The sequence below is a fragment of the Phascolarctos cinereus genome, unplaced genomic scaffold (genome assembly GCF_003287225.1).
Source record: "Phascolarctos cinereus isolate Bilbo 61053 unplaced genomic scaffold, phaCin_HiC Scaffold_7;HRSCAF=346, whole genome shotgun sequence".
NCBI classification, from domain to species: domain Eukaryota; kingdom Metazoa; phylum Chordata; class Mammalia; order Diprotodontia; family Phascolarctidae; genus Phascolarctos; species Phascolarctos cinereus.
Window position 1 is genome coordinate 7854482 of NW_027556180.1, and position 26686 is coordinate 7881167.

Here is a 26686-nt window from a genome sequence, read left to right on the forward strand (position 1 = left end):
CCCTGCCGTTGAGTCTTGCCACTGACACTCATTCCACTCTCATTATTGGGGTCATTGGTCCCAATTGTCTCCAAAGCCTGGGATGCTTTCTCCACATCTCTGTCTCCTGGCCTCCCTGGCTTTCTTCAAGTCTTAGCTAAAATCCCACCTACCATAGGTAGTCTTAAACCTCTTAAATCTAATGTCTTCTCTCTTGGTTACTTCCAATTTATCCTATATGTTAATTTTTTTTTTCTTTTTACACATAGTTTGCATATTGTCTCCCCGGTTAGAGTGTAAGCTCTTTGAGAACAGGAACATTCTTTTACATTTCTTTGTATCCCCAGCACTTAGCTCAGTGTCTGGCACACAGCAGGTGCTTAATAAATGCTTACTGACTGACTAGCTGTATGACCTGGACACTACACCCCTCTGTGACTTCATTACTTCATATTTCAAATGAGGATAAGGTCACCTTTTTCTCTGCAGTTGATGTAAGGACCGAATGAGATCTCATGCCTGGCCAATATTTTGTGAACTTTAAAGATCTATATAAGTACAAGTATGTTACAATTACTTTTGTTATAGTAATTATTTTAAATGCTTGTTGGATAGAACTATGGGTCATAATTAAATGGATCCAGGCACAGGAAAAGATTTTGACTCTTTTTTTTTTTTTGTATCCATTGGTTCTTTGTCTAGAATGAAGAAGCCGATATTTCAAAGCTTATGCTGTATCTTATGGCATTATCCAAAGAATCTTGAAATTCAAATTAATATGACATATATTACTTACAGAAAAGGTGTGTGTGTTTTGGGGATGGGGATTTGGATGGTGACAAGCATGAGAAGGATTGAAAAGAAACATTGCCTAACCTAACTAGTGAGTCCTAAGGAAAGCTGGCTGGATTTTAGAGGAGGAGAAGGGAGGCCAAGGCAACATCCCTGTGGCCTCTCAGTCAAGTTCCAAGCTTCTGTTTGTCTCTTGTTCTGCTTTTCTGCTCCCTTCACCTTTTTTTCCTTAGTACAGACCCACAGAGCTCAGGGAATGTCTCAGGCAGCCCTGCAGAGGTTAGACGCGAGACAGGTGTGAGTCACAGTCGCCCCAGGGTGCTTCTTTCCAAGACCCCTCCCCCTTTACCCCCACAGAGAGGGGAAGGAGGAGGAGGACTTCTTTTCAAAGGAGAGCCCAGCCAGTACTGCAGACGCCTGCCCCCAGGCAGCACATTCCCCACTAGCCCAAGCCGCAGGTTACCCAAACTCCAAAGCAAAAGGCAAACAGCCCCTCTCTAGGGAGGGGCTGCCACCTGTCAAGGGCTGTTTGTGAATTTCCAGAAAGGAAAAAAAAATGGAGTTGGGGGGAGAGTCTTTTGTCCCTTTCTATGAAGCGACCTGTTTGTTCAAGGTCTGAAATGCATACTTGGGCTTCAGGTGAGGTCCCTCTTTGGAAACAAAGCCTAGGCAGCAGGGCATTATCCCTTTGGCTCCGTGGTGGGGATAGCCAGAGAGGTAGTCAGGGACACTCCCAGTGACTCTCAGGCAGACCTGCCACCTACTGTGCCTCCCCCAGTAAGCACAGCAAAACCTTTAGTCACCGAGGTCAGCCCCGAACCTCCTTCCCATCACCCAGAACGCCAGAGGCAGTGACATCCTCTGAAATCCTTAGAGGCTGCCTGGCACAGCAGATAGAACACTAGACTTAGACTCCGGAAGACTTGGGTTTCAACCCTGCCTGAAATCTTCCCTAGCTGTGAGACCCTGACAAAGTCCCTTCACTTCCTAGACTTTAGTGTCCCCGTAAAACATCCTTAATGTCTCGTAAAATGAGGGACTTCATTGGTCTTTAGGACCATTCAGGTCTATTCCATCTATAAATCTCTGGTCCTGACAAAGCTGCAAGGCTCATCTCCAAAACTGCTCTGTGGTGTCTTCTCTCCTCACTGTTCACCTCCACCTCTGGTCCAGGAGTTAGCCCTCCCCCCTTCACCCTCCCCTCTATTGGACCACTCTGGCGTTAATGGTCACAGGCTCTCTCTGCCCACTGTAGGGATGTTTCTGCTTCCCTGCTAGAAAGAAAGGCATGTAAGGAACTCCTTTGTATCAGAGAGGTATCAAAGTATAGTGTGTGGTTGGGAATAGCAGCCTTTGCACATCCCTGCCTATTGAAAAGGATTAAGCGATCCATCACCTCTGGCACATACTGTCGGGTGTCCATGGGCAAGAAAACTATCCGTGCACCAGTCAACTTTTGAAAAGTACAAGTCATAGAAGAGTTGCTAATTGCTATTGGTGTAAGGAGTTCCCCACATTGGGAGTGTGTGGTGATCTGCCCCACCTCTCCTTAAAAAAAAAAAATCCTTCCTATACCTTAGATTAGTACTTTGCAAATAAATGATACTCTATTGAATCAATGGTCCTTGAAATCTCTGCCAGACTCCTCTGGTATTCGTTCTAGCTCGGTTGCATTATTAAATCCATCAGTAGATTCAGTTCACACCCATTTCTTTTTTAGAAAAGCCCATCCTGTGGTTCAGGGAGTGGGGAATCTTTGGGTTTGGCAGAAGGGCACGGTTCATCTTGGTTGTGCTCAGGAAGCGTCAGGCAAGTGCCAACCTGACGGTCGCCAAAATCAAGGTAAAGAGGAGAGGTCAAAAGGAGGTAAAATTGGGGAAGAGCTCACAGCCTTGTCGGTGGTGTCCGAGGCCAGGGTGGAAGCAGGAAAGGGCCTGAGCCTCCTGCTGCCAAATGTGAAACCTTTTGTTTTTTTTTGGCTGGATGGTAGTTCGCCTTGCTCTCCCTGTTTTCATCCCAGGCAGCCTCAACGTGGCACTTCCACCAAGATTTCCTTCCCTCTATTTCCACGGACACCACAATCTAGCAGGGCACATTAGAGCCTAGAAGGAATTGAATAGCTGTGTCTGGGGAACTATGTAATTACGCTGTTCCTCACCATTATGCTTGGAAGCGTGTCTTACTTCTCAGAAACAAGCATCCTCCATCAGCTAACTTAGCGTTATTATCTTTGTTATCTTCAAAGGTCAACATGTGCTCAGTCACAGAAACCCATAGGCCTAAGGCTGAGAAATAAATCATATCCATAGCTTGTTAAAAAAAAAAATCCCATTCTCAATCATGGCCCCCAGCCCTAGTTCAGGATTCCTTTCATCTTGGGTAAGTGAAATCCATCTTCTTGTTTTCCAGTCGGGTATGACTCTTCATGGCCCCATTTAGGGTTTTCTTGACAAAGATACAGTGGTTTGTCATGTCCTTCTCCAGATGATTTTACAGATGTGGAAAATGAGGCGAATAGGGTGAAGTGGTTTGCCCAAGGTCACTTAGTCATGAAATGTCTGAGGCCTGATTTGAAGTCACCAAGATGAGTCTTCCTGACACCAGGTCTTGTGCCCTATCCACTGGGCCACCTCACTGCCTACATTCATCTTTAGGTCTGGGAAAAGAATACTGACTCTGGAGTCTGAGGTCTGGGTTCAAATCCCATTTTCCTCTTTCTAGATGAACGGACCTGCAGCTCATCATTTCTCCTGCCTGGTCCTCAGCTCTCTGTCTTCTATAAGATGAGGAAATTGGAGCCCATGGCCAGAGGAGGCATGTTTCTCTGTGTCTGATCCTATAACCACCAAAATAGATTACCAAATAAAAGTCCAGTAACCATTTTGTAAATCAGCAAGTCTGTTTAACTGGAGGGCATCATGGGACAGGGGACAGAGGGTTGTTTTTAGAGGGCTTAGGTTCAAATCCTGCTATTACCTGTGTGACCTTGGACAAGTCGCTCCCCCTCTTCTTTTATAAAATGGGGGAAGTATATTAGATGATCTTTCATTCGTAACACTGGCCTAGAGTTAAGAAGGCCTGAGTTCATTTGGACTCAGACACCTCCTAGCTGAGTGACCAGGAGCAAGTCACTTAACTTCTGCTTGCCTCAGTTTCTTAAACTGTAACATAGGCATAATCATAGCACCCACCTCCCAGTGTTCTGAGAACTAAATAAGATTTATAAAGTGCTTAGCACAGTGCCTGGCACAGAGGAGGTGCTTAATGAATCCATCCATCCATCCTTCCTTCTTTCCTTCTTCCCTGCCTCCTTTCCTTCACCCCTCCCACCTTTCCTCCCTTCTTTCTTTCCTCCCTCCCTTCCTGCTCTAGCTATCACAGAACATATAGGACAGAGGGAGACCATTTGCTGGTGAGGCTGATAGTCCAGGTAGCTAAGAGAACGTTTGTACCCTGGAAAATACTGGGAAAGTTAAGAAGTGGAGGGTTTTTGGGGAGAGTGGTGTTAGAAGATAATGCTGAGTTTGAGGTGAGGCAGCTAAATGATGCAGCAGACAGAGTGCTAGTTACAGACTCAGGAAAACCTGGTTTCAACTCCTGCCTTGACACTTACTGGCTGTGTGACCTTGGGCAAGTCACTCAACCCTACTTGCCTCAGTTTTCTCATCTGTAAAATGAACTGGAGAAGGAAATGGCCAACCACTGCACTATCTTTCCCAAGAAAACCCCAAATGGGGTCACAATGAGTCAGACATGACTGAAATGACCGAAAACATCATATCTCTCCAAGACATTTATCTTTTCTCCCCTATTGGGCATAAGTTCTACAAGGCAGAGCCCGGGTCTTACTCAGCTTTATGTCAGCCCCAAGACCAGCAGGTCAACTTGTACATGTTAGGATCTTATGTTGTTGTTATTAAGTCATTTTCAGTTCTATATGACCCTTCATGACCCCATTTGGAGTTTTTTTGGCAAAGATATTGAAGTGGTTTGCCATTTCCTTCTCAGCTCATTTTACAGATGAGAAAACTGAGGCAAATAGGGTTACATGATTTGCCCAGGGTCACACAGCTTCTAAGTGTCAAAGCAGGAGTTGAACCCAGGTGTTCCTGACTCCAGGCCTGGCACCCTATCCATTTCATTACCTACCTGTCCAAATGATCTTGTGACAGTTTGTTAAAAAGTCCAAACGTGCATGGATATGTTGAATGAAGACATGGGAGATGTGCTTATCAACTGTCTAGGTGACCCAAAACTGAGATAGAGAGAATAGAGTGATGGGAGCACCCAGAGTAAAAAAAATAGGTTTAGGAGGATGAGCCCCAACTAGGTGATGCATCTCCTTGAGATATTTCTTGTACTGCATCAAGGCTCCCAAGTCATCCAAATGCATAAAGGAAGGGCTTAGCCAGCCCCTTACGCAAAAACACCGAAGGGCTTTAGTAGAAGTCAGCCTCAAACTGAGCAGGCAGGGTGACCTAGCTGCTGATAAAGACAAGTCGAGGGCAGCCTGCTTCCACAGAAATGGAATGTCCTGATGAAGGGACAGAGGCAGTCTGCTGTACTCAACACCAGCCAGAATACATCCCCAGCACTGCATTGCCTTTGGGTCTATTTCTTCTCAGGGACTCATGGTCAGCCTCTGTCTGGGGTGGGGGAAATGATGAGGGGTCTCAAAATCAGCTTGAAGAGTCAGGTAAAGGAACCAGATATCCTCACCCAGGGTGTGGGACTTGGAGCTCATACAGCCTGGAAGACTCTAGGCTAAAGTCAACCAGAACATGCAGGCACTCTGGCCATGCTCTGCTCCTTGCTACCTCCCCCTTCCATGACCCCATAGCATTAATACCAATGCATGGGACAGAGAAAAAGGGGAAGACACTCACTTTGTCATTCGTGTTGTCTTCGATGGCAGCAAAGCAGAGACAAGTAATCAATTTTGTGCATAGTTTATGGAGGGCAAAGTTATGTCAAAAGTTAGTCAAAATGAGATATGAATTTCTTGACTTCACAATTTTCTTTCCCCTGTTTTAAAATCTCTGACATGCCTCACAGCGTCTATGGAATCATATTTCTTGAAAATTGGGCAAAATCTTGGCCCAAGTTCCCAATTTTTGCACATTATACAGAAGCTAAACAGAATTTAGTCACAGGATTGGAGGCTCTGCACAGTTGCAGCCTGAACTTCACTACTTGGGCTGTGCTTTAGGGGTGTGTAAAAGAAAAAAGATTCTTTTGTATCCTACAGCGGGGACAGGATGGTCCCAGACCACCCCAGGCCCCTGCCTGGAGATGATACCCATGAATTCTAGCCTGTGTATCCACAGATCATTTCAACATTAGCTAGAGAAGTCTTGCTGTCATGGAAATTTTCTATAGAAAAAAACGAAGTTATCCTCATCCCCAAAGCCACAGAGACAGGCAGAGCTGTTTTGGACTGCATACAAGTGGTGCTTTTCATTTGCTTAACTTCAACCTTATCCATTCTAACAGCTTGGGTGCAAACATTGCCACCACGCTGCATCCTAGCAGGAAGGGGAGATTCAGCTCATTGAGCCAGCCAGAGCTTTTTGGCCACGGGGATGGGGTTGGGGAAGAAAGAGACAATGCAGGTGGGCAGTTCTCGGCAAAGCCGTGAATTAGACCACGACAGTTTGAGGCTGACTTTCATCTACCAGCTTTTTTTTTCCCTCCCCCAGAGCCTCAAGCTGAGCACAGCCCCACTTGGGAATGCTTTACACACTCCTCCCCAAGCCCAAAGTGTTAACCCTGGGTCTTATCCCCTTAGGGCACTACTAGGAACTGAATGGCTAATTGGATGAATTAAATCTTCATTTCTAGGTAAGGTATTATGGCTGAAATGGCATGTCCTTCCCCCCAAATAATCTGTGCATTGTAGCGCTCAATGCCTTAGCCAAAGGACCACAGACTCCAAGTGGGGAGGGGGTTTAGAGGTAATCCCATATTATAGAGCAGGAAATTAAAACAGAATTTAAGTGACTTCCTCAAGGTCACACAGCACAAGACAGACACAGATTTGACTCAGGTCTGTTCACTCCAAATTTTATGCTTTGTTTCCCACACCACGAAGGAGAATTTTTAGCACTGAAGCAGGACCCTGGGGATAGAAATTTAAGAGTCAAGGGGACTCCACTCCGGATCATAACACATCTTGTGGCCACCTAGCTTCCCTGTATATGAGGTCAGACATAAATACATATATATATATATATATATATATACACACATACATATATACACATATATATACACACACACACACATATATATATATATTATATTATATTATATTATATATGACTTTGAAAGATCTTTTATTCAGAAAAGTAGAAGAGATTAAACCATTTCCAGCTATTAACACTTCACCATTATTGTTTATTCAGGGATTAGCCCACTAGCCACCTAGTAGACAACTTGGTATACATTTGACTTTGCCATCCCCTCCTCAGTTTAATCCTTTAGCAAGCCATTTATGAAAAATGGAGGAAATAGGATGGGGGGGTATTAGATGGTTGTGTATGCGTGTGTATGTGTGTGTAGTAGCTTGACATATATGTAGACAGATCTCTTGAGGATAAGAATGTCCATAGGCAATAATGCAGCCTAAAGTCTGGGGGACATTCTTGTTATACTGGCTAGAAAGTTCACATGGAACACAGCCTGGGCTGAGTGTCCAGCGAAAGCTACCCACCTTGCTGGACTTCTCTCCTTCCTCTGGTCAAGCTGTCACATTCCTCCTCAAGTGTCATCGTGGATGGACCCTTCACATCCTTTGCCCCCCAACCTCTCTCCTAATCTGAGCAATGGTCATTCTGATCTCTTTACTAGGTTGTTGTTGTTTTTTTTTCTTCTTCTTCTTCTTCTTCTTCTTCTTCTTCTTCTTCTTCTTCTTCTTCTTCTTCTTCTTCTTCTTCTTCTTCTTCCTCTTCCTCTTCTTCTTCTTCTTCTTCCTCTTCTTCTTCTTCTTCTTCTTCTTCCTCTTCTTCTTCTTCTTCTTTTATTTTGGGTGCAAAACACAGCTCAAAATCTGGTATGTGGCAGACCTTAAATGTCAGATCTGGGTATTTTCAAAGAAAACTGGTGGTGGGAATGGCAACAAAGTGGCAAATCAAAAACACACAGAGAAAGCATTGGATTTTCTTGCATCCTCAAACAGGAATTTGAAGCACTTCTAGTCCTCCCACCAGAGGGAAAAAGATGGGGGTGGGGCTGGCTTGCATGGCAGCAGAGGGAATAAATGGAGCACTGGCATTTCACAGGGATGGCAAGGGCCCCAGGAAACAAAAGAATGAGGCAGGTTCTAGGGGAAAATTTTGTCAATGGCAAACAAGAAAGAGAAGCTGGGGGGAGCTTTCCAAAGAAGATGGTCAATAAAAGCATGTATGGAGAGATCTCATCTTGTCCTGAAAACAGCACTGTGTCATCAGTTCTAGAGCTGGAAGGAACTTTAGCCACCTCATTTTATAGATGGGGAAATTGAGGTCCAGGGAGGAGACTTTTTTTGTGTGTCATCAGAAGCAGGATCTGATCCCATATCTTCTAATTGCTGAGCTAGGGCTATTTCCACCACCCCACGTGTTGATCCTGGCTTCCTTTCAATGCACACTCATTGAGCAAAGAATGTATGTCTAGAGCAGGGGCTATGGAGAGGACAAATGAGCCAGTTTATGCTCTTTGGGAGTTTACTTTCTAATCTCAAGGATAAGACATGAGCAAAAATGAAGACAGCCCAAGGCAGACTGTGATAAGTACAGAGGAAAGCTCCAGATCCAGTCTTGGGATAGAAGAATAGAGGGGCTCAGTGGTTCAATGGAAGGAATGCTGACTCTGGTGTCGGAAGTCCTGGGTTCATGTCTTGACTTTAATCATTTGCTACTTGTGCAAACTCATTTTTTTTCTCTCTGAGCCTCAATTTCTTCATCTGTAAAATGAGTCAGATTACATGGCTTCTGAAGACATTTCTCATTCAGTGATTCTCCTTTTAAAAAGAAGGGGTAGGAATCAGAGGAGGCCTTCCTGGCAGAGGTGATACTTGAACTAGGTCTTGAAAGGAGAGATATTTCAATATAGACAGGGTACATTGGGGGCTTCAGGAATAATGACCCGCAGGAATATTCACAATATGACAGCAGAGCAAAGTTTCCAGTGGAATCTTGGTTTTCCTTCCCGTGATTAGGGTTATTAATTACAACCAGCGCACTTTTCTGAAAGTCAACAGTTCTGTGCAAAGCCAAATGCTCATTCACAATCCTGATCCTTCAAACAGCCTATAAATGAGAAGGCATAGAACGCTCAGGGGCTGAAGGAAGTGACCGAACCTTTAATCTCCACAGCCAAGGTATAGCAAGTGAACCGAGGGACCTAAGCCTGCCACAGACTCTTAAGCTCAACACCAACAGCTTTTCATTATTTGTAGTAATGGCAACAAAGGAAATCCGTATGATCTAAAAACCTCAATGTCACAACTAATTGTAAATTGGTGAGCATTTACTGGATACCCCCGAGAGTCTTCTGTCCACAGGACTTGTGTTCGCAGACAGAAAAGTCTGAAGGGTGGTGCCTGTCTGGAAAGGACTGACCTACATATCCCATCCTGACAAATCATTCCTACTTTTGTTAATGAGTAGCAAGCAAAAATGATTAGAAATCACAAAGGAGACATCAGCCAATGTCTAACCACTGGCGGATGGAGGTGAGGACTGAACAGCAGAAATTCAGAAGTGTTATTGAATTGAAAGAGAAGGAGCCAGCGGAGGAGAAATGTAGCACCGAGAAAAATCTTCAAGATGGAGACTTCCTCCCTGTAAGGAGTCTGCCCTCTCCATGTGGGAAACTCATGGCCACCTCTGCCACTGCTTAATTACATGGCCAGCTCTGAACTACTTTTCGATGGATTGTCCATATTGTACTTTGCTCTTCGTTCTGTGTCATAAACAATCGTGATTATAAGAGCTTGTGTTTTTGTGGCACTTAAAGGTTTGCCAAACACTTTATGCATATAATCTCATCTGGGCCTTAAAATATCTCTTGATCTAAATTGAGATTTTGAGATGAGCGACACTAGTGTGGATCAGAGAACATGAGTCCCAGTCTTGGCTCTGCTGTTTGCTATTTGTGCCTTTCTGGCACTTCGCTTCTCCATCTGGAAAATGAGGGCTTCGCACTAGGTGATCTAGATCTCTTTTAACCCTAAATGCTATGCTTGATACTGTTCCTTCCCACCTAAAATAGATGTCTTAACAAGTACTGGGACATGCTGGATTGAAAGTCAGGACACTTACGAGCTGGGGGACCACAAACAAATGCTTCACCTTAGTCTCCTTCTCTGTAGAATGGGGGTGTAAGCATGAGACCTGGAGCAACTGGGTCACGGGGTTATCAGGAGGCTCAAGTGAGATAAATTCAGTTATGTGGTCTGCTCACCTTCAATCACCACCTAAATCATGGTTAGTAGTAAATATCCTACCCGTCCTGAGCCACCTGCCCCTCTGATGTCATCTCTGGGCAGATCGCGGTTGGAGTAAAATAGCAGAAGCAAATAGCAGACAAACGACCCGCCCCTCTCTGCCACTCACCCACATTGGGTCACTCAAGTCGGTGTCCTGCACGCGGATACAATTCATGCTGATCTCGATTTTATTCGTGGCGCCATTTGCTGTGGGCTCATCCATAAAGTTCAATCAATGGGCTGAACGGAGCACATTGGCCTAGACAGGAGTAAAAAGAAAATAAAAATGAGAAAAACACACACACACACACACACACACACACACACACACAAATGCAAGAAATCATCATGAGCTCTCATGAATGCAAGCAGAAAATGAACAGTATTTAAGCTGAACTCTTCCACATGGCTTATCTCCTATGATGACCAAAAAAAAAAAAATGTGTAGAATCTAGGATTTAGAATTGGAAGGGAGGTCCATTCAATCGACAAAGACTTATTAAGGTACACCTACTATGTGTAAGGAACTGAGCAAAAATGAAATGCTCCCTGCCCTCAGACAGTTTACCTTACTATGGAATGCGGAGAGTACATTAAACACCCAAAAACAGTTTGGTGACTGCTTGAACTTGAATGTGCCCACCAATAATGCTGTGCGCGCGTCCTGTCATGGGACAACTACTGCTTATGCTTCCCTGTTTGCTTATTTCTGCAGTGACGATCACTACCAGAGCAGAAAGGGGCTGTAGAGGACTGAGTATCACATATTTTTATCCAATTCAGTGATCTTTCAATGGCTAAAGATTTCACAGAAGGACTGGTCCACTAGTCATGAGTCTTGGTGTACTTAAATAGAAGGATTGTCAGAAAATGTTACTAGGATCATACTTAGAAAAAAAAAAGTCTATCCATCCATCTCTTTGTTAGTTTACCTGTTCATTTATAGACAACATAGGGCCCAAGTCCAGGAGCATTACTAATTAATGTACCTGTGCTTTGCAGCATTATTCAGAGATCAGAGGTTTTAATGAGTAACACACACAGCTCTGGAGTGGATCCTGGACTACCTGAAAGAACTTTCTCTTCCTTGTTTAACTCTTTAGAGAGCTGGTAGCAAAGCAATACAGGGGAAATTGAAGGTTAGGCCGAGCCAAGCGAACCCAAAATGCTGGTGCCATTGACTCCTTTTGAAATGTCAAGTTTAAATGGGCGGGTGCATAGCATTTCAGCATTCTGCTTTCCAGCACAATGTGTGGCATATAATAGTTGCTCAGGAAACACTTGGTGATGAATAAACGATCCTACATTCAGGGAAAACTCCACCTTGGGAAGAAATGTAATGTGTAGAAAGCGTCATTGGGCGCAACACCGAGTTATGATTCTGGATGTGACTGCTTGAGATGATCAGACAAAGCTTCTTCCCTCCTCCATTGGACCTCTCTATCTTAGACTGTTAGCTCCCAGAGGGCAGGCACCGGTAATTTGCCTTTCTTTGTATTCTCAACACTTAGCACAGTGCCTGGAGCACAGTAATTGCTTCATGTTGGACCAATGACATCATCGGGGGATGGCCTGACTCTTGCTTTCAGTGAGGCAGACCTGCAGAAAGTCCTCAGCCTTACTCTCCCTGCCACAGTTACGTTTATTGACTGACTGACTTGGCTACTTTTGTGTGGCCTGCCAGCTTCTGTAACAGTTGAACGTGGTCCCAGGGCACTTCAACGTGGTACAGAGCTGCTTTGGAAGAGGGGCCTTTGGAAACCGTCAGCACTTTCCATTTTAAATTGGGGATGACTAGACCAGAGAAGAGAATTATTGGGGGAGAGGGGTGGTCAGGAATGAGTAAGCTGGTAGAAGATGGGATTTCTTTGGTCTGCTTGGCACAATTATGTGTAATTGGTAAAAGGTACAGAGAGGAAGCTTGGGGTTTGATATCTGGCAGAAGTTCCCAGCAAACCAGATGGGTGCTGTCTGCAGTCAGGGTGGTGCCTGTCAATCGTGTCCTCTCCCCGTCCCACCCCCACACATAACAGTAAGGGGTGTGTTGTGTTCTATGCTCTTTTGGCTAGGAGTGTATGTCAATCAGGACTTGTCCCTCATCAACTGTCTCCACCCACAAGCCACTCCCATTCCTTCCAGATTCAGTTTTTGTTTGACTCACTCATACCTCAGTGGCCATGGTTAAACAGTTTAATCAGATTAGTAAAATTTTGTTATTATTATTATTTTTAGTAACCAAGAAAGCATTAGAAACTTGCATCATGAGATGTGACATTCCAAGTACTAATGATGACCCATCACCATCACAGACAGAAACGGGTGGCCAGGGGAGTCTGGAGGTCTTCAGACAAAGATTGCCACCATGTTGGCCACATAATTGGACTCCATGCCATGGAAGCTTTGCTCTACACCTGGGAAGTGGGGGTAGCTTGCTTCACATTTCTTCTACTCCTGATTTGCCCAAGATCCCCCAAGTAGCAAATGAGAGATTTAAAGCCAACGGCTCCAGATTCATCTTTCTTTCCTTGGTATGCCATTGCCTCTTAACTTACCTTTCCTACACAGTCATATCACTCATGCCCCTCACTCTTAATTTAACTCAGCAAATAACATCTTCTGTCATAAGCGTTCATGTACAAGGCCGACCTACCAAAAATGTGGGGCTGTGTAAAATGCAGGAGTTGCGTGTAGATCTCAGGTCATCTACTCACTAAGCCTTGTGACCTCTCTGGCTCTCAGTTTTCTCATCTGTCAAGTGAGAGTATTGCATTCTATGACCGTGAAGGGTCTTTTTGGCTCTGAATATTGAATCCTATGATAACTAAGAGGCAGAAGAAACAGAGTTACCCTCAAGGAACTCATAAATGACCCAGGGATAAAATCTGTCCACCCGAAACATTCAAGAATGCCATTTTTGCAGCCAAGAGACCTACTGGACTGGGGAAAAATGGACCTGAGTGCTATTGCCAGTTCTTGTGTGATTTTGAACCAGTCATATCCTCTCTCTGAGCCTCAGTTTCCTCATGAGTAAAAGAGAGATGGCTCTGATTCTTCTCAGGTGCTTTCTATCACCATTCTATCTTGAAGGTGTTAGAGCTATAGGCTAGTATCTTTGTGTGGTTCCCAAGGAGGATTGGGGAGGTTCTGCAGGACTGGAAGGAAAAAAAGGGGCCAAGTATGGCTGGAGGGGTAGGGAGCAGGGTACAGTGGAAAGAGCTATGGCTTTGAATCTGAGGACCTGGTCTGAATCCAATCTCAGACACTTATTACCTGGATGAACCATGCAAAGCATGTTCCATCTTGAGGCTTTATTTTCTCTACTCTAAAGTGAAAGGAAGGATTTGGGCTAATTGGTCACCAACATCCTTTCCAGCATTAGACTCAGAGGCTTCTGATGTCTATCATCTCTACATCATTATTAAGGCCCAAGGGATATGGTACAGATGACAAGCACTAGACCTTCATTAAGCATCCTTTACGGAGCCTCACACAGAGCAAATGCTTCGTGTCTGCCGAGGTCAACTGAAAATAATTGGACACGCTGGGTCTGCATCCAAGATGCCTGGAGAGAATGCAAGCAGGCTCCCTTCTCTTCCCAGCAGAGCACTGAGCTTTACTTGGTCTCTAAGGTGCCTGCCTTCCAGGTTAAATCCAAAGAGTAGGAAATAATGAAGCCAGGACACTTTACCAGAATTATCTCATTCGAGAAACACGATTTAGGGTGGCCTCCAAAACATCCAATGGTTGTTAACATCACCTCAATTATGGTGTCTTTTATGTTCTGGGGTTCTTTAAGACCTCCAAGTGTCTAGTTGGCACAGTGGATGGAGCCCAGGCCTGGAGTCAGGAAGATCTGAGTTCAAATCCAACCTCAGACACTCACTTGCTACGTCACCTCAAATGTAAAATCTATAAAATGTAAACTATTAGCACCTACCTCACAAGGTTGTTGTGAGGATGAAATGAGTTAGTAATTGTAAAGTGCCTGGTGATCTGGGGCTGAGGCCCAGCTCCACCACTGACCGTCTGTGTGGTCATGGAGCAAACTAATTAACTTACTTAAACCTCAATTTCCTCACCTGTAAAATAGTTAGAATAAGACGGGCTGTCTACCACTTAGAGCTATCATGAAAAAAAAATATTTTGAAGTTCCTTTTCTAACACTGCATCAGGAATGATGGGGCTCAGAAATATAGAGTTGAAAGGAACATTATGTATTCTGACCTCTTCGTTTTACTGAGGAGGAAAGTTAGGACAGAAAGAGGAAATAGATTTGGAACTAGAAGGGACCTTAGAAATTATTTATCTGGCTGCCCCATTTTACAAAGCAGGAAACTGAGGCCCAGAAAGGATAGTGTCCTCTTCACCTGCTTGTATATGAATCTGCAGCAAGTCCACTAGACTTGTCTCCTGCTCACCCCCCCCTGTTTTTTCTTTCTTCGTGAGGCAATCCAGGTTAAGTGACTTGTCCAGGGTCACACAGCTAATAAGTATCAAACGTCTGAGGCCAGATTTGAAGTCAGATCCTCCTGACTCCAAGGCCAGAGCTCTACCCTGCCCCTTTTACAGACGAACAAACAGAGGCTATAACCAGGAGAAGCAGACAAAGAGGAACACAGACTTGGTGTAAAGAAAAGTTTCTGAACATTCAGAGTGGGATGGATTGTTTCAGGTAGGAGAAGTTCCTTCTCTCTCTCTCTTCAGGCAAAGGCTGGGCTACCACCTGTTGGGGATGCAGACAAGGGGATTCTTGGACAAATAGGGTTGAATAGCGCTATTTGCGGTTCCTCTCCAGTTAGATTCTGGGATGATTCCACCCTGATTTCCTGTCCACAAACGTCCAGCCTCCCCACTCTGCTTCCTCTTGCACTGCATCTATTTTGGTGACTCTTTATTGTATTGGAGGTGCCAACCAAACACAGAATCTGTAATGACACAAATATGCCCACCCTCCTCTTCCCTTTCTTCTCTCCGTAGGAACAAGGGTAATTTGACTTAAAGGGGAAAGAGGGGTATGAGGAAAAACACCTTCGGGTTGACTTCATCAAGTACTTCTGCCGGAGTGGAATTCAACATGGAACCACGTGGCAGGGAAAGGGGCTGCTCAGGGCGCTGTTGCAGGTGAGACCTGCAGTCCTGGGCAGCCCACGTTCCGGCTATAAGAAATAATAGTCAGTCTCTACAGAGACTTGGGACAAAATCAGAAAATTCCATGGAATAGCAGGGTGGGGCTGGGTGGGGTTACTCAGACATGCTAAGACACCTGAGATTTGGAGATCTGACAGGCCAAGTGATCAGTAGGATCCCTGAGGTTATGACTGCGGGGCAGCCAAAAAGAGGAGACGGGGGCCTTCATCACCCTAGAACATGGAGAGCGAAGAACAGATGACCAGGAAGCATAAAGGAAAGGAGGCTGTAGGATGGCTAACTCAAGGAGGAGGCTGGATATAATCTGGATCTCCCTAAGGGCTGGGAGAAGGTAGGGAGACTAGGGTGAGGAGTCAAAAGACCCTGGAAGAAGAACTAATGTTCTCTTCCTTAGGAATTCTTAAACTTTTTTTTCGGTCATTTTCAGTTGTGTTTGACTTTTGCTGACACCTTTTTGGGGATTTTCTTGGCAAAGATACTTGAGTGGTTTTCTATTTCCTTCTTCAGCCCATTTTACAGAAGAGGAAACTGAGGCAAATAGGGTTAAGTGACTTGCCTAAGGAAGTGACTAAGGCTGTATTTGAACTCAGGTCTTCCCAACTATAGTAGGCCTCCTGCTCTATCCACTGTACCACTGAGCTGACCAAACCTAAACTTTAAGATCTAGCAAAGAATCTGAGTTTCATTCCTAGCTTTGGTATAATACTAATCTCTTAGGTATGTCATCTCAGGATGGGTAAAAGGAATGGAGGATGTTTACTGCAGAGAAGACAAATCTTCTCTACCATATGCCATGGTAGCCGTGTGTCAGTGATGGAAAGGACTGTCAGGGAGGAAGAGGGATTCCATTTGCTCTGTCTGGCCCCAGAAGGCCAATGTCTGAAAGTTTCAAAGACACAAATTTTAGATTTAATGTCAGAAAAAAAACTACCTCACAGCTCGAGCTGTCTCAAAGATGCCGGAAAGAACAATGCGGGGAGAATTCCTAGGTCTCCCATTGGCCAGTTATTGACTGGAAAGTGGTAGCTGTCACCTTCCACCAGCCTTGTTTCTTTATCCGTAGGTCATGATGCACCTAGATGTCAACACGTTCCCAAAGATGGCTGGCACATAAGGGATATTGTCCAGGAAGTGGAGGCTCTTCAAAGGGTGGTGGAGACTTGTGGTGATTTTAAATTGTGGGAAAAGAGATGGACAGGATGGAAAGGAAGACTTTGCCTCAATTGTGACCTATGGGGGGACAGGGTGGAAATGGTTTGGGTAAAAGAATCACACAGAAGGGACAGACATAGATGGGTGGTGATCTGCAATAGTGAGGAAGGTTTGACTTCTCCGTGGCTCAGTTCTCTCTGCCTCTGGGGCAAGCAGACCTGAGCTAAGCAGTGTCTTGCCTGGACACCCTTCGCCTGAAGCATGGCTTTGGTGGTAATGCCTCCTGCCAACAGGCATCAAAGTGAGGAGGAGCCACTTGGGAGTTTGCCAGCCTGAAGCTCACTATTATTTTCTAGGTTATTCCCAAACCTTGCTAACAGAATGTGGACTGGTCTTATGATTTCTCTGTTGTAGGGAATTCCAAGGTGAAGGAGATCCAGCCCCCTCTTCTCTGTAGCTGATAATCTGAGGAGTCACAGAGAGGACTGACAGGTGAAGTGATGTGTCCACATTCCCACAACCACTCAGGGTCAGAGAGGCCCTGGACCCTGGCTTTCTATTCCCCTCACCTTGCTGCATCTGGTCTCATACCTATATGGGCTTCCCTGGCCCCCCGGCTTTGAGAGTCCATAGCTCCTAATGTCTGGAGATGATGAGAAGGAAGGTGCCATGGTGGAGATGAGGACACCTCCATTATCTTAGAAAGCAATGAAGTTGTGCTTCTGAGTAGATTCACACCTGTCCAAATTCACAACTGCGGTCCTGGATGGGCCTTTCATCTCCTTCTCACCCCTAAACCATCTCTGCCATTCGATAAGCTCTGCTCAGGAAAATGATCAAGAAAAGTACCTCACCTCACCTCACCTCAAGAGCAGGATGTGCTCCCTTGGAAGGAAGCATCATTGACTCTGGGCTCTAAAGGCCATGTTTTAAACCCCAGCCAAGTCATATCCCCCCTCCCTCCCCCTGCACACAAAATCGGGGCCTCTGTTTTCTCATCTGTCAAATGGGGCTAGAGTTGGCCTGGATGTGTAAGATCCTTTCCAGCTACAGATCATGACACTTTATATGGCAGCCTGATCGTATAATACAGAGTAACATTTCTTCCTCACCACATCATTTTCTAGACCTTAAAATAATGTTTGTAAAGTCATTTTCACTCTGACTCAATGCACCACAAAACCAGAAGCTCAGAGAAGAAAGACAGCAGCATGGGAAAAAACCCCAAAACCATTGTTCAAACTGAAACTTGGGAGTTTCATTATCCTTTGCAGATGTTCCCAATATTGCCCATGGAGTTGGCCTAGTCAGCAATGTAACACAAAGCAGCAGAGGCCAAACCCTCCATTACCACCTCAGGTCACGGCTGGGCATCAAATTCTAGTTGGTGGCCATTATTAGGGAAGAAAAAATTTAATGAACTGCATTTCTGTTTCATTTTCTGTTAATGAGGCTAATTATTTAACTGAAGGTCTCTGCCTTGGTGATATTCCTTGGTAAAAGGAATGTTTGGATTTCACATGCTTTCCCTTTGATACAAGGAAAGTGAGCTCATCTGTGGTGACGTCTCATGATTAATGAAAAGAGTCCTGCTCTCTCAACAGATGTAATCATAGACACAGGATGTGAATTTCCCATTGTCCACCCAGCTAGGGCACTGGCTATTAATTTGCCAATTAGGCATTTCCAGGAAGCACCCATTACCTCTCCGTTCTGTACCTTCTACCGATCCCCTCCATGAGTACACCCACTGCCCTCTACCAGGTCCTTAGTCACCTCACACATGGTCTACTCACTCTCTCTACTGAATCACTTGCTCCTGGAAAGGGAGGATGGGAGTCTTTGCTGATCCCCCAGGAGAGAGAAGCAAACAGGAGCTGAAGTGGGAGAGCCAGTGTGACCATTTGAAAGCAGTAATATTAATATTCTGAACCATGACCTTCTGCTCTGATGCTTCATTGTGGCTCCCAAGAGACCTCAGCAGGCCCTGGCCCAAGCTGGACAAGCTTCATGTCCAGTCAGAGGTAGATGGTGTGTCTGTTACCCAAGCACTTGTCTGGCCAAGGAGGAACAGGAATGTGGGCAGCTAGGCCTGCAAAGCTTTTGGCTACAGTCCCTTTCAAACACCAACAACTGTACAGGGGTTGCAATTTATACTGGTGAATGGAAGACCTAAAATTTCAAAATGAGGCATTGTTTGTCATTAGAATGAACTGACGACTTCATTTATTATGATCATACTGGGTCTTAGCTACTGGCTGAGAGATGGCTCAGACAAAGTGAAAACCTGTCCTCAAGGAAATTATATTCTCTTTACTCAAATGTAAACAACACTTTGGCCATGAAAACAATCTCTTGTGGAACAAGGATCGGCTCTTATCCCTCCTGGCCTACAGCACCAGTGTTTGGGATATGGCCTGAACTGCCCAGATTCTGAATCCTCTCAGGGGTCTGACTCATAACTCATCTTATTTCTCTGATACTCACTGATCCAAGAAGTCCCAAATGTGCTGGAAGACTCCAGGACTGAGGAATTCACTTGTCTGTGAGCTCTGGGACATGGCGGAGCGGTAGTAACTTTCTTTCCAGGAGAAATGAGCAGGAGTGTCCACAAACCTTAGAAAGAATCCAAAGTCACTGAGCATTAGCATCAACATGTCCACGAGGCTGAATAGTCACAGACGATATTTTGCAAAGAACGGAGGCTGTGATTAAAAACACTGAACAACACTCAGAGAGAGAGGCAGCCTGGTCTGGTAGGAGGGACTGTGCCTTGGCTTCCAGAGGACCTGACCACATACTGGCTTGTGACCCTGGCTAATCACTCACCTCTTGTGGCCTCAAGAAAGTCTTTAGGACTAGAAAGACAAAAAGTTCTATGAGCTGATGACGTTGAAGAACACAACAGGAAAGTCATAACAGAATCAGAAAATCTCCCACACAGCATGGAACCTCAAGGTTCATCTGGCCCCACCCCATCCAAATAAGTATCCCCTTTCCACTGATATCAAGAAGTAGGTGTCCTGCCTGCTTGAACGCCTGCAGAGGGGAAGAACCCACCGAGTTCTGAGGCTGCCATCGCACCTTTGGGCAGTCTTTGTAAGTGGTAGGGAGGGTTTTCTATTCTCAAGTCCAAATCTGCCCTTGCTCCCAGCACCAAAGACAGGCACAATGGGTCTCAGGTTCCCAGAATCCCAAAGTGGGAAGGGATCTCAGAGGTCACTTAGTCCCACCCTGACATCCAAGAGAAGCCCTTCTCCAACCTGCCTCCCAATAGTCTTCCAGAAATATCACCAGAGGCCCTTCGGTGAGAGGGAACGAGGCAGATGTCTCCTGTCAGACCACCTCTCAGAAGGTGCAAAGTCAACTCTCTGCTTTGTGTTAGGACTCAGACATTCTGGAACCGCGGAGAAAGCTGCACACACTACTTTATAGTTCACTTTTTCAGCATCTATTGCATTTGTTTAGGCTTTAAAACTAAAGCCGACCTCCTGCAGCTCTCTGATGGTGCTTCAACCCTGTCATTAAAACCCATTTTACATAAGCCACTTGCTTATCAAGGGCTCGATAGCCCATTACCATCCTGCAGGTCAGTGAAAGAGTAGGGGACCTCAGGGGAGACCACTTCATTCTCATGACCCTCTTTCTCTCCTCTCCCCCAGCCATGGCCCGATCACTGGAAGCAAGGACAACACATTCAGTGTTTAAAGCACCTTTATTTCACCTTCTGTACCTGAAACAATAACAACAAAATGTGATTTACTGAGATGTGTGGGTGTCTGGGACTTAATTGGAACTTGGAATTAAGGGTTAGGCTCCAAGGTTCAGCCCATAGCTATAGCTTTTTCATTGGCATTTAAAAAAATTGGTTTCTTTCTGGTTGTCTTGTTTTCTACTGTGTGCTCAAGTCTACAAGGTTGTTGCTATGTTACTTGGGGGACGAAGAAGGGGAACACCACCATTCTGGGATTTGGGATGTCCAAGGTTGAATACCCCCTGCACAACTCACTGAGCCTGAGTTCCAGAACAGTCCTATAACACCTCAGTAAAGTGCTAGGTCATTACTGCTATCATTAGAAATGCAATTAGACGAACACTTATTAAGTCCCTACATTGCGTAATACCTGCAGCAGGCAGGGGAGAATCTGCCTCACATCCCTTCTCTCTTTCATCCCCTTGGGCTCTCATCCACATAAATATCTCATCAACTCTTGACTCCACTATTAGCACAGACTAGTAGTTAGCTTTCATTGCATTCAGTCATTCCCTTTCCCCAGCTCCACCCCACTCATCCCCCCACAGCTGCTCAGTCTTTATTCCCAAAGCACACGTGTCTGTCTGCTCTACTCTGTGGCTGACAAATCTTTTGTCTGTTCCCCATTCTCTGGTGTCCTATCGCAACCAAGGCTGGAGGCTCTAGGGCCAGATTCCACCCGATGGCCCCTGGCATATGCTTCCTCTTCTGGCCAGATTGGCCTTCTTGCTGTTCCCTTTACATGTAGTTCCATATCCTGTTTTCTCCTCCTTGTTTGGGTGCTCCAATACCCCGCCTGAATGAAGGCCGCCATCTTGGAAAGTCTTTTGTGCTTATGGCAAGTCTTCCTGAGCCCCTTCCAGATGGGGCCAGTGTTGATGCTTGCCTCTCTCTAATGACTGACCATTTCAGGTGGCCTTCCTCTCCCTGGTTGAGTGGAAGCTTCTTTAGGGCAGGCATTGCTGTTGCATTTTTGTCTTTGTACCTCTGGGGGCTATGGTGTGGTACATATGTAATGATGATTTCTTGGTTTAAAATGGAGACTAAAAATGAAACTACCACAGTTCAAAGAACAAGCATTCTGCTGGGGGAGACAGCTCCTCATACAGAGAGAAAAACAACAAGAGGTATACAAATAATAAAAGACAGTTTTATGAGGACAGTGTTCCTAAGGGGGGATGAGTAGGATTAGGAGGGAACTCTAACTCCTGAGCTCTGCTTTGCAGGAGTCTCAGAATTCTACCAGGGGGAGGTGAGAAGATAATCATAAAAGAACTTTGAATTTGGGGGGTCTGAAGACCTGGGTTCAAATTGTGGCCTTGCTACTTATTACAACCAGGATCTTGTGCAAGTGAGTTCTGTAAGCAGCACATGGGGGGGCCTTTGGGTACTGGAGATCCCAAGAGAGTCCTTAGTGGGAGGCGAACATCTCCAGACCAAGAAGAAAGACCACAAATAGAAGTCTTTGAAGACAAGTCACATCACCCCTGCCCCTGGTACGATGCCTGGAAGTAGGGTGCACTTAATAAATACTGGCTGATTAATTGATTTTCCTTAAAACAGTAAGACCCCGGTGGAGGAGAAAGGGTTTTCTGTCCAATCACCACTTCATACCATCTTTCTGAACCACTCACACTAAAGCCACACTTGAAGTGACCTACTCATCTTTGCAGATAGTACATGCTTAGTCTTAGTCCTCTCTGCCCAGCAACGAGGGAAAGCATGAAACAGTCCTGGTTCCGGAGCCTCAACCAGTTTGCTTAACTTTAAGACAGCCAAAGGTGAGGAGAATGGTCTTCAAAAGAAAGGAAGTTTATTCAAAGCTACATCCTCCCCTTGTAGGGTCCTGGAGAGAAGAGAATCGAGTTCATAATGAAACTCTCTTGCTCACTGTCTCTGTGACCTGGGGATGGCCACTTCCTTCCCTGGGTCCCAGTTTCCACGTCTCTAAAGTGAGACATGGACTAGACTCACTTTGAGGCTCCCTTCATTTCTAAGTCTGTGATCTGACCTCCGAATCAATGTCACTGAATGGGCACAAAGTACCGACTTACATGTGGAGGGGCTTTCAGGGCTGCAAAATGCCTTCCAGGTAACTAACTCCCTGTCAGCGAGAAAGCACAAACATCACTCCCATTTTACAGGCCAGGAAACAGTCGCTAGGTCCCATAATCTGCAAGTCCCTGAGGCGGGGCGTGCATTTGGAAGCCAGTCTCAGATCTAGCCAGAGGCAGGTGGTCTGTCTTTCTCTCCCCTGGAGGGGACACCCTGACAAGATGCTGTTCCCCCACATCAGGCATCTTAACCTGCAGTCCGTGAGCTTTGCTTTTGTTTTGTTTTTAACGTGGATTTAGTTGTTTGGCCATTTCAGTCACATATGACTCGATGACCCCAGTTGGCAGTTTCTTGGCAAAGAGGCCAGTGTGGTTTGCCATTTCCTTCTCCAGTTCACTTTACAGATGAGGAAACTGAGGCAAATTATAACCAGATTTAAATATAAATTGGTTTCCTTCTAAATTCTATTTTATGCATTTTAAAAACACTCTGCCAGTGGACCTATAGGTTTCAACAGACACTGCCAGAGGTCCATCGCGCACGTGCACACGCGCGCGCGCGCGCGCACACACACACACCACACACACACACAGTTAAGAACCTCTCTGCTCGGTCTTCTTAGATGCTACAAGGAGAAGCCAAGGTTGCCTTTATTAAAAATCAATACCACCTCCCTTCCCACGGTGGTCAATATAGAAAGGCTGGGGCAGCCACTGTTGGCCTCCAAATCCAGCGGCCTTTCAGAGGTCCCCAGTGGCAAGCGGGATGTGGGTTAGACCCAGCCTGGCCTGGTGTGGCTCAGGCCAGTACCAGAGGACAGGCAGCATCGTGGCCTGGTGGTAGGAAGTAACCGATTAGGCTCATGGCTGACCGGCTGGGGACCTCCGCATCATGCTAACGGACTCTGAGCTGCAGCGGAGCTGCCTCAGGGCTTAAGGTGCCGGCGGACGTGGCACCGAGCAGAGCTTGTGGGGCAGTCCAGCGTGCATGCACAGACAGACGTTCTGGGACACCTTGATTTGCCTCCCCTGGCATCCAGCCCTACGAGGTGTGTGGAGAAGGGGAGAGAAGGAGCCTCCTGCCGAGCCTGAGGGGACCCTAGAGGAGGGAATGAAGCCGCCAAGACACTGGTCTGCAGGTATAACAGCTGTGTGGGTGTGGTCCTGCTGGGAGAGAAGTTTCCACCCCCTCCCACCCATCCGGACCCCTCGAGGCAGAAGGGGGAGGGGCATTGAAACAAGGCCAGAGGTCAGAAATCTGTTCAAAGCATTTAACAAATGCTTCCCATCCCCGGTGAGGGGAGCTGGGGTTCAAGGAAGGTGGGAGTAGGGCTGCCTCCTTGACTGATCCAGAGAGCATAGAGGCCAAACCCTGTGAATTCACAGCCAACAACTAGAAAGGGTTCTGGTTGGTTAGAGCCATCCACAGAAGTGAATAGTGGCAGAAAGCTGGCTCCTGCATCCCCAGGCTAGGGCTGGCCCTCCGTCCTCTGGGAAGTCTGGACTGCCAAGGCTCCCGTGTGTAGCTGCAGATGGTGTGCAGAGAAGGAGAGGGTTTGGCTCCAGTGAGAGGCCCTCAGCCCATAATGAAGTCTGGGCATGACTTGGCAGGAAGGGGACTGCCTGGAGGTCACCACCTTCCTCCGGTGACCACTGCCCTGCTCACAGAGAGGCCGGCCGTGGTGGAAGCCAAAGCGGGGAAGTCCTGCAGACAGATTCCAGGCCTGCTGCTGCTCCCCGTGCACCTGTGGTCAGCCCGTCCCTGGCTGCCTACCACACTCAGGCAGGCCTCTTCCTCTCCAGTGGGAGAAGGGGGACCTGGGGGCCTGTCTGGCCATTCCAGCTCTCAGCTCTTCTTCTCTTTGCTGGGCCACACCTGACACCTGCCCTGGGTTCTGGGCAGAGTCTAGGATGGGGCAGATGGCTCCGATTTGGGTGACTCTGTCTGGTCTAACAATAACAGGAAACATCTCCAGCATCACACCTGGGCGGCCCCCTCCCCCCCGGTACTTAATCTAGGCTCTTTTCTTTAGCTCTGTAACTTCTCCAAAGCACTTTACAAGTGCTGGCAGCCCAGAGAGGGTGGAGTTGCATGGATGATCAGTTCCATTTTACAGTTGAGGAAACTGAGGCAGAGGATAAACAGGTGGCCCCTGACCTCAGGGCTAGCAAGAGGCAGAAGCACGCCCTAGCGCCCAGGCACCCCAATTCTAAGCCAAGCCCTCTGCACTGCACTCCCCTGGGGTAGGGGAGATACTTCTGTCAACTCCCACGTCTTAGCCACGTCTGCCTCCCGGGGTTCACAAGCTCTTAGCACAATTAAACCTGGTTCAGGCCTCTTGTCAAACCAGCCACACCCACCCATAGGTGCAGGGGCCCCAAGCCAGAAAGTGAATTTTCCCTGCCTGAATGTTCCCGGATTGCTGGTCCAGCGCTCCTGGCCCTCCCAAGCCCTGTCTTGCCATGGCTGCCTCTTTTCTCCCTCCAAGATTCAGGGTCGTCAGTGCCCGAAATATCTCTCTTCAGCATTTGGAAAGGCTGGAGTTCCCAGCCTGGCCCGTTCACTGGGTACTCTGCACTTACCTGACGTCTTTACCCCAGCAGCAATCCGGGGAGCCTGAGGCTTGGGGTGGTGGGGCGCGGTCCTTAACGCTAAGACTCACCAGGTTAGCTAGCCCTGCCCTGCCCGAATCCTAAACACTAAAAGTCCTCACTGGCCAAAAACTGGCCCCCACCAGCGGCAGCCCCTTCTTCCTTTCCCCTCCTAACAATTTAACTCATGCCAGGTGAGGGCCCTCCCAGCAGCAATCCGGTGATTCAGTAAGTCTGAGCAGGTGCTGCCCTCCTATGCCTTAGGCCTAGGCCCAGCCTCTTGGCTTCAGCCTTGTTTGGGGAACTCCCAAAGGGTAGGGGCATAGCTTGGTGCTTTGACCGGTGTGGTGGGGAACTTGGAGAGGTCATTTCTCACCCCAGCCCCAAGATAAGCCATGCACGATGGGGCCTTTGAGGATGGCCCCAAGTATAGGATCTCTAATGCTCTCCTGTTGATAATGTGTCAGCCACTGTTTGAGAAGGGGGCTGGAGGATTGTGGTCCAGCCAGGCTTCTTAGGCTCAGAATTTCAGGGCATTAGCTAAGAAGCAGATGGGGGAAGGGGAAGGATTTCTAGTCTGAAGGTCGGGAACCAAGACTTGGTTCCACCACTTACTTCATATGTGACTTGGGGAGCATGGCTAAACATCTCTAGGTCTCAGTTTCTTCATCTGTAAAAGGAGATGAACTAGATAGAGCCCCTTCCATTCTCATTGATCACCCGAGGATTTCAAAATTCACTTCTCATTTTAAGTGTAAGTGGTTCTCTGTCTCTCACGTACTTCTCAGTTGAGTCAGCCTTCTCTGCAGATTTTGGGGGCAGGAATTAAGCTCAGGGGAGGGAAGGCTTCTTAATGAGAGCGGAGATGTTTGGAGTGTGGTCTTTGAGAAAGGAAGAAAGGCGAACTGACCCTCCCCCCTCTGTTTATTCATCTTGAAGACCTGCTTGAGAGACTGGTCTGCTTGTAAAAAACAAAACCTTGATTGTCACACAAATGCTTGAAAGAAAGTCCAACTCCCAAAACCAAAATCTAGCTAATATTCACTGAATATATAAGTTAAAATAATAAGTGAGAGAAATATACATCTCCTCTGACACAGGCCCAGAGACGGTAAGTGATACAGCCCAAAAGCTACCCAGCCACCAATGGGAGACCCCTCTAATAAGGCTGGATTCCCTAGGGAGCTGGAGCCAGATCTCTGTCTCTGGATTTTCCTAAAGCCCCCCTTCTCTCTTCATGCTTGTGTATTTCTAATGCACCATAATTTTGAAGGTAAGGCCATCACTTCCTACCCTCACTCTAAAAAGGTAGAGCAACAGTCTAACACCATCAGAAGAGATCTCAGGCTCAGCTAAGTCGAGCCTTTCATTTTATAAAGGAACTCAATGCCCAGAGTGCAGGGGAAGAGTCTGTTTTGCACAGCTGGGGAGGAGCAGGAGGACTGAGGGCGGCTCAGGTGTCCTAAATCCACAACTCTTCTTGGTTATGTAGCAACTCTCCCCCATTTCAAAAGCCCCACAGCAACTCACAGGCCGGAGGGGGGGGCCCTCATAGAAATCATTCAGGGGGACCTACTTCACTCTTTCTGATTTTTAGGGGAAGCTGTACTAGAGATGGATGTTTGATTCAATTCAACAAGTGTATAAAAACAAATATATTCACTGAGCCAATGCCCAGCACATAGTAGGTGCTTAATAAACATTTATTGATTGTTGACAGATATCTCAATTATCTGAGGCAGAGAA

At 46.4% G+C, this 26686-nt stretch overlaps 1 protein-coding gene across 1 annotated transcript in view; it reads right to left on the bottom strand.

Moving 5' to 3' along the window:
- Positions 1–26686, bottom strand: part of TP63 (tumor protein p63) — a 242747-nt gene that overhangs the window by 152855 nt on the left and 63206 nt on the right. The window contains 3 exon segments of the mRNA XM_078147181.1: positions 10368–10471; positions 10474–10499; positions 19028–19156. Of these exon segments, the coding sequence (XP_078003307.1) occupies positions 10368–10471; positions 10474–10499; positions 19028–19156 (259 nt within the window).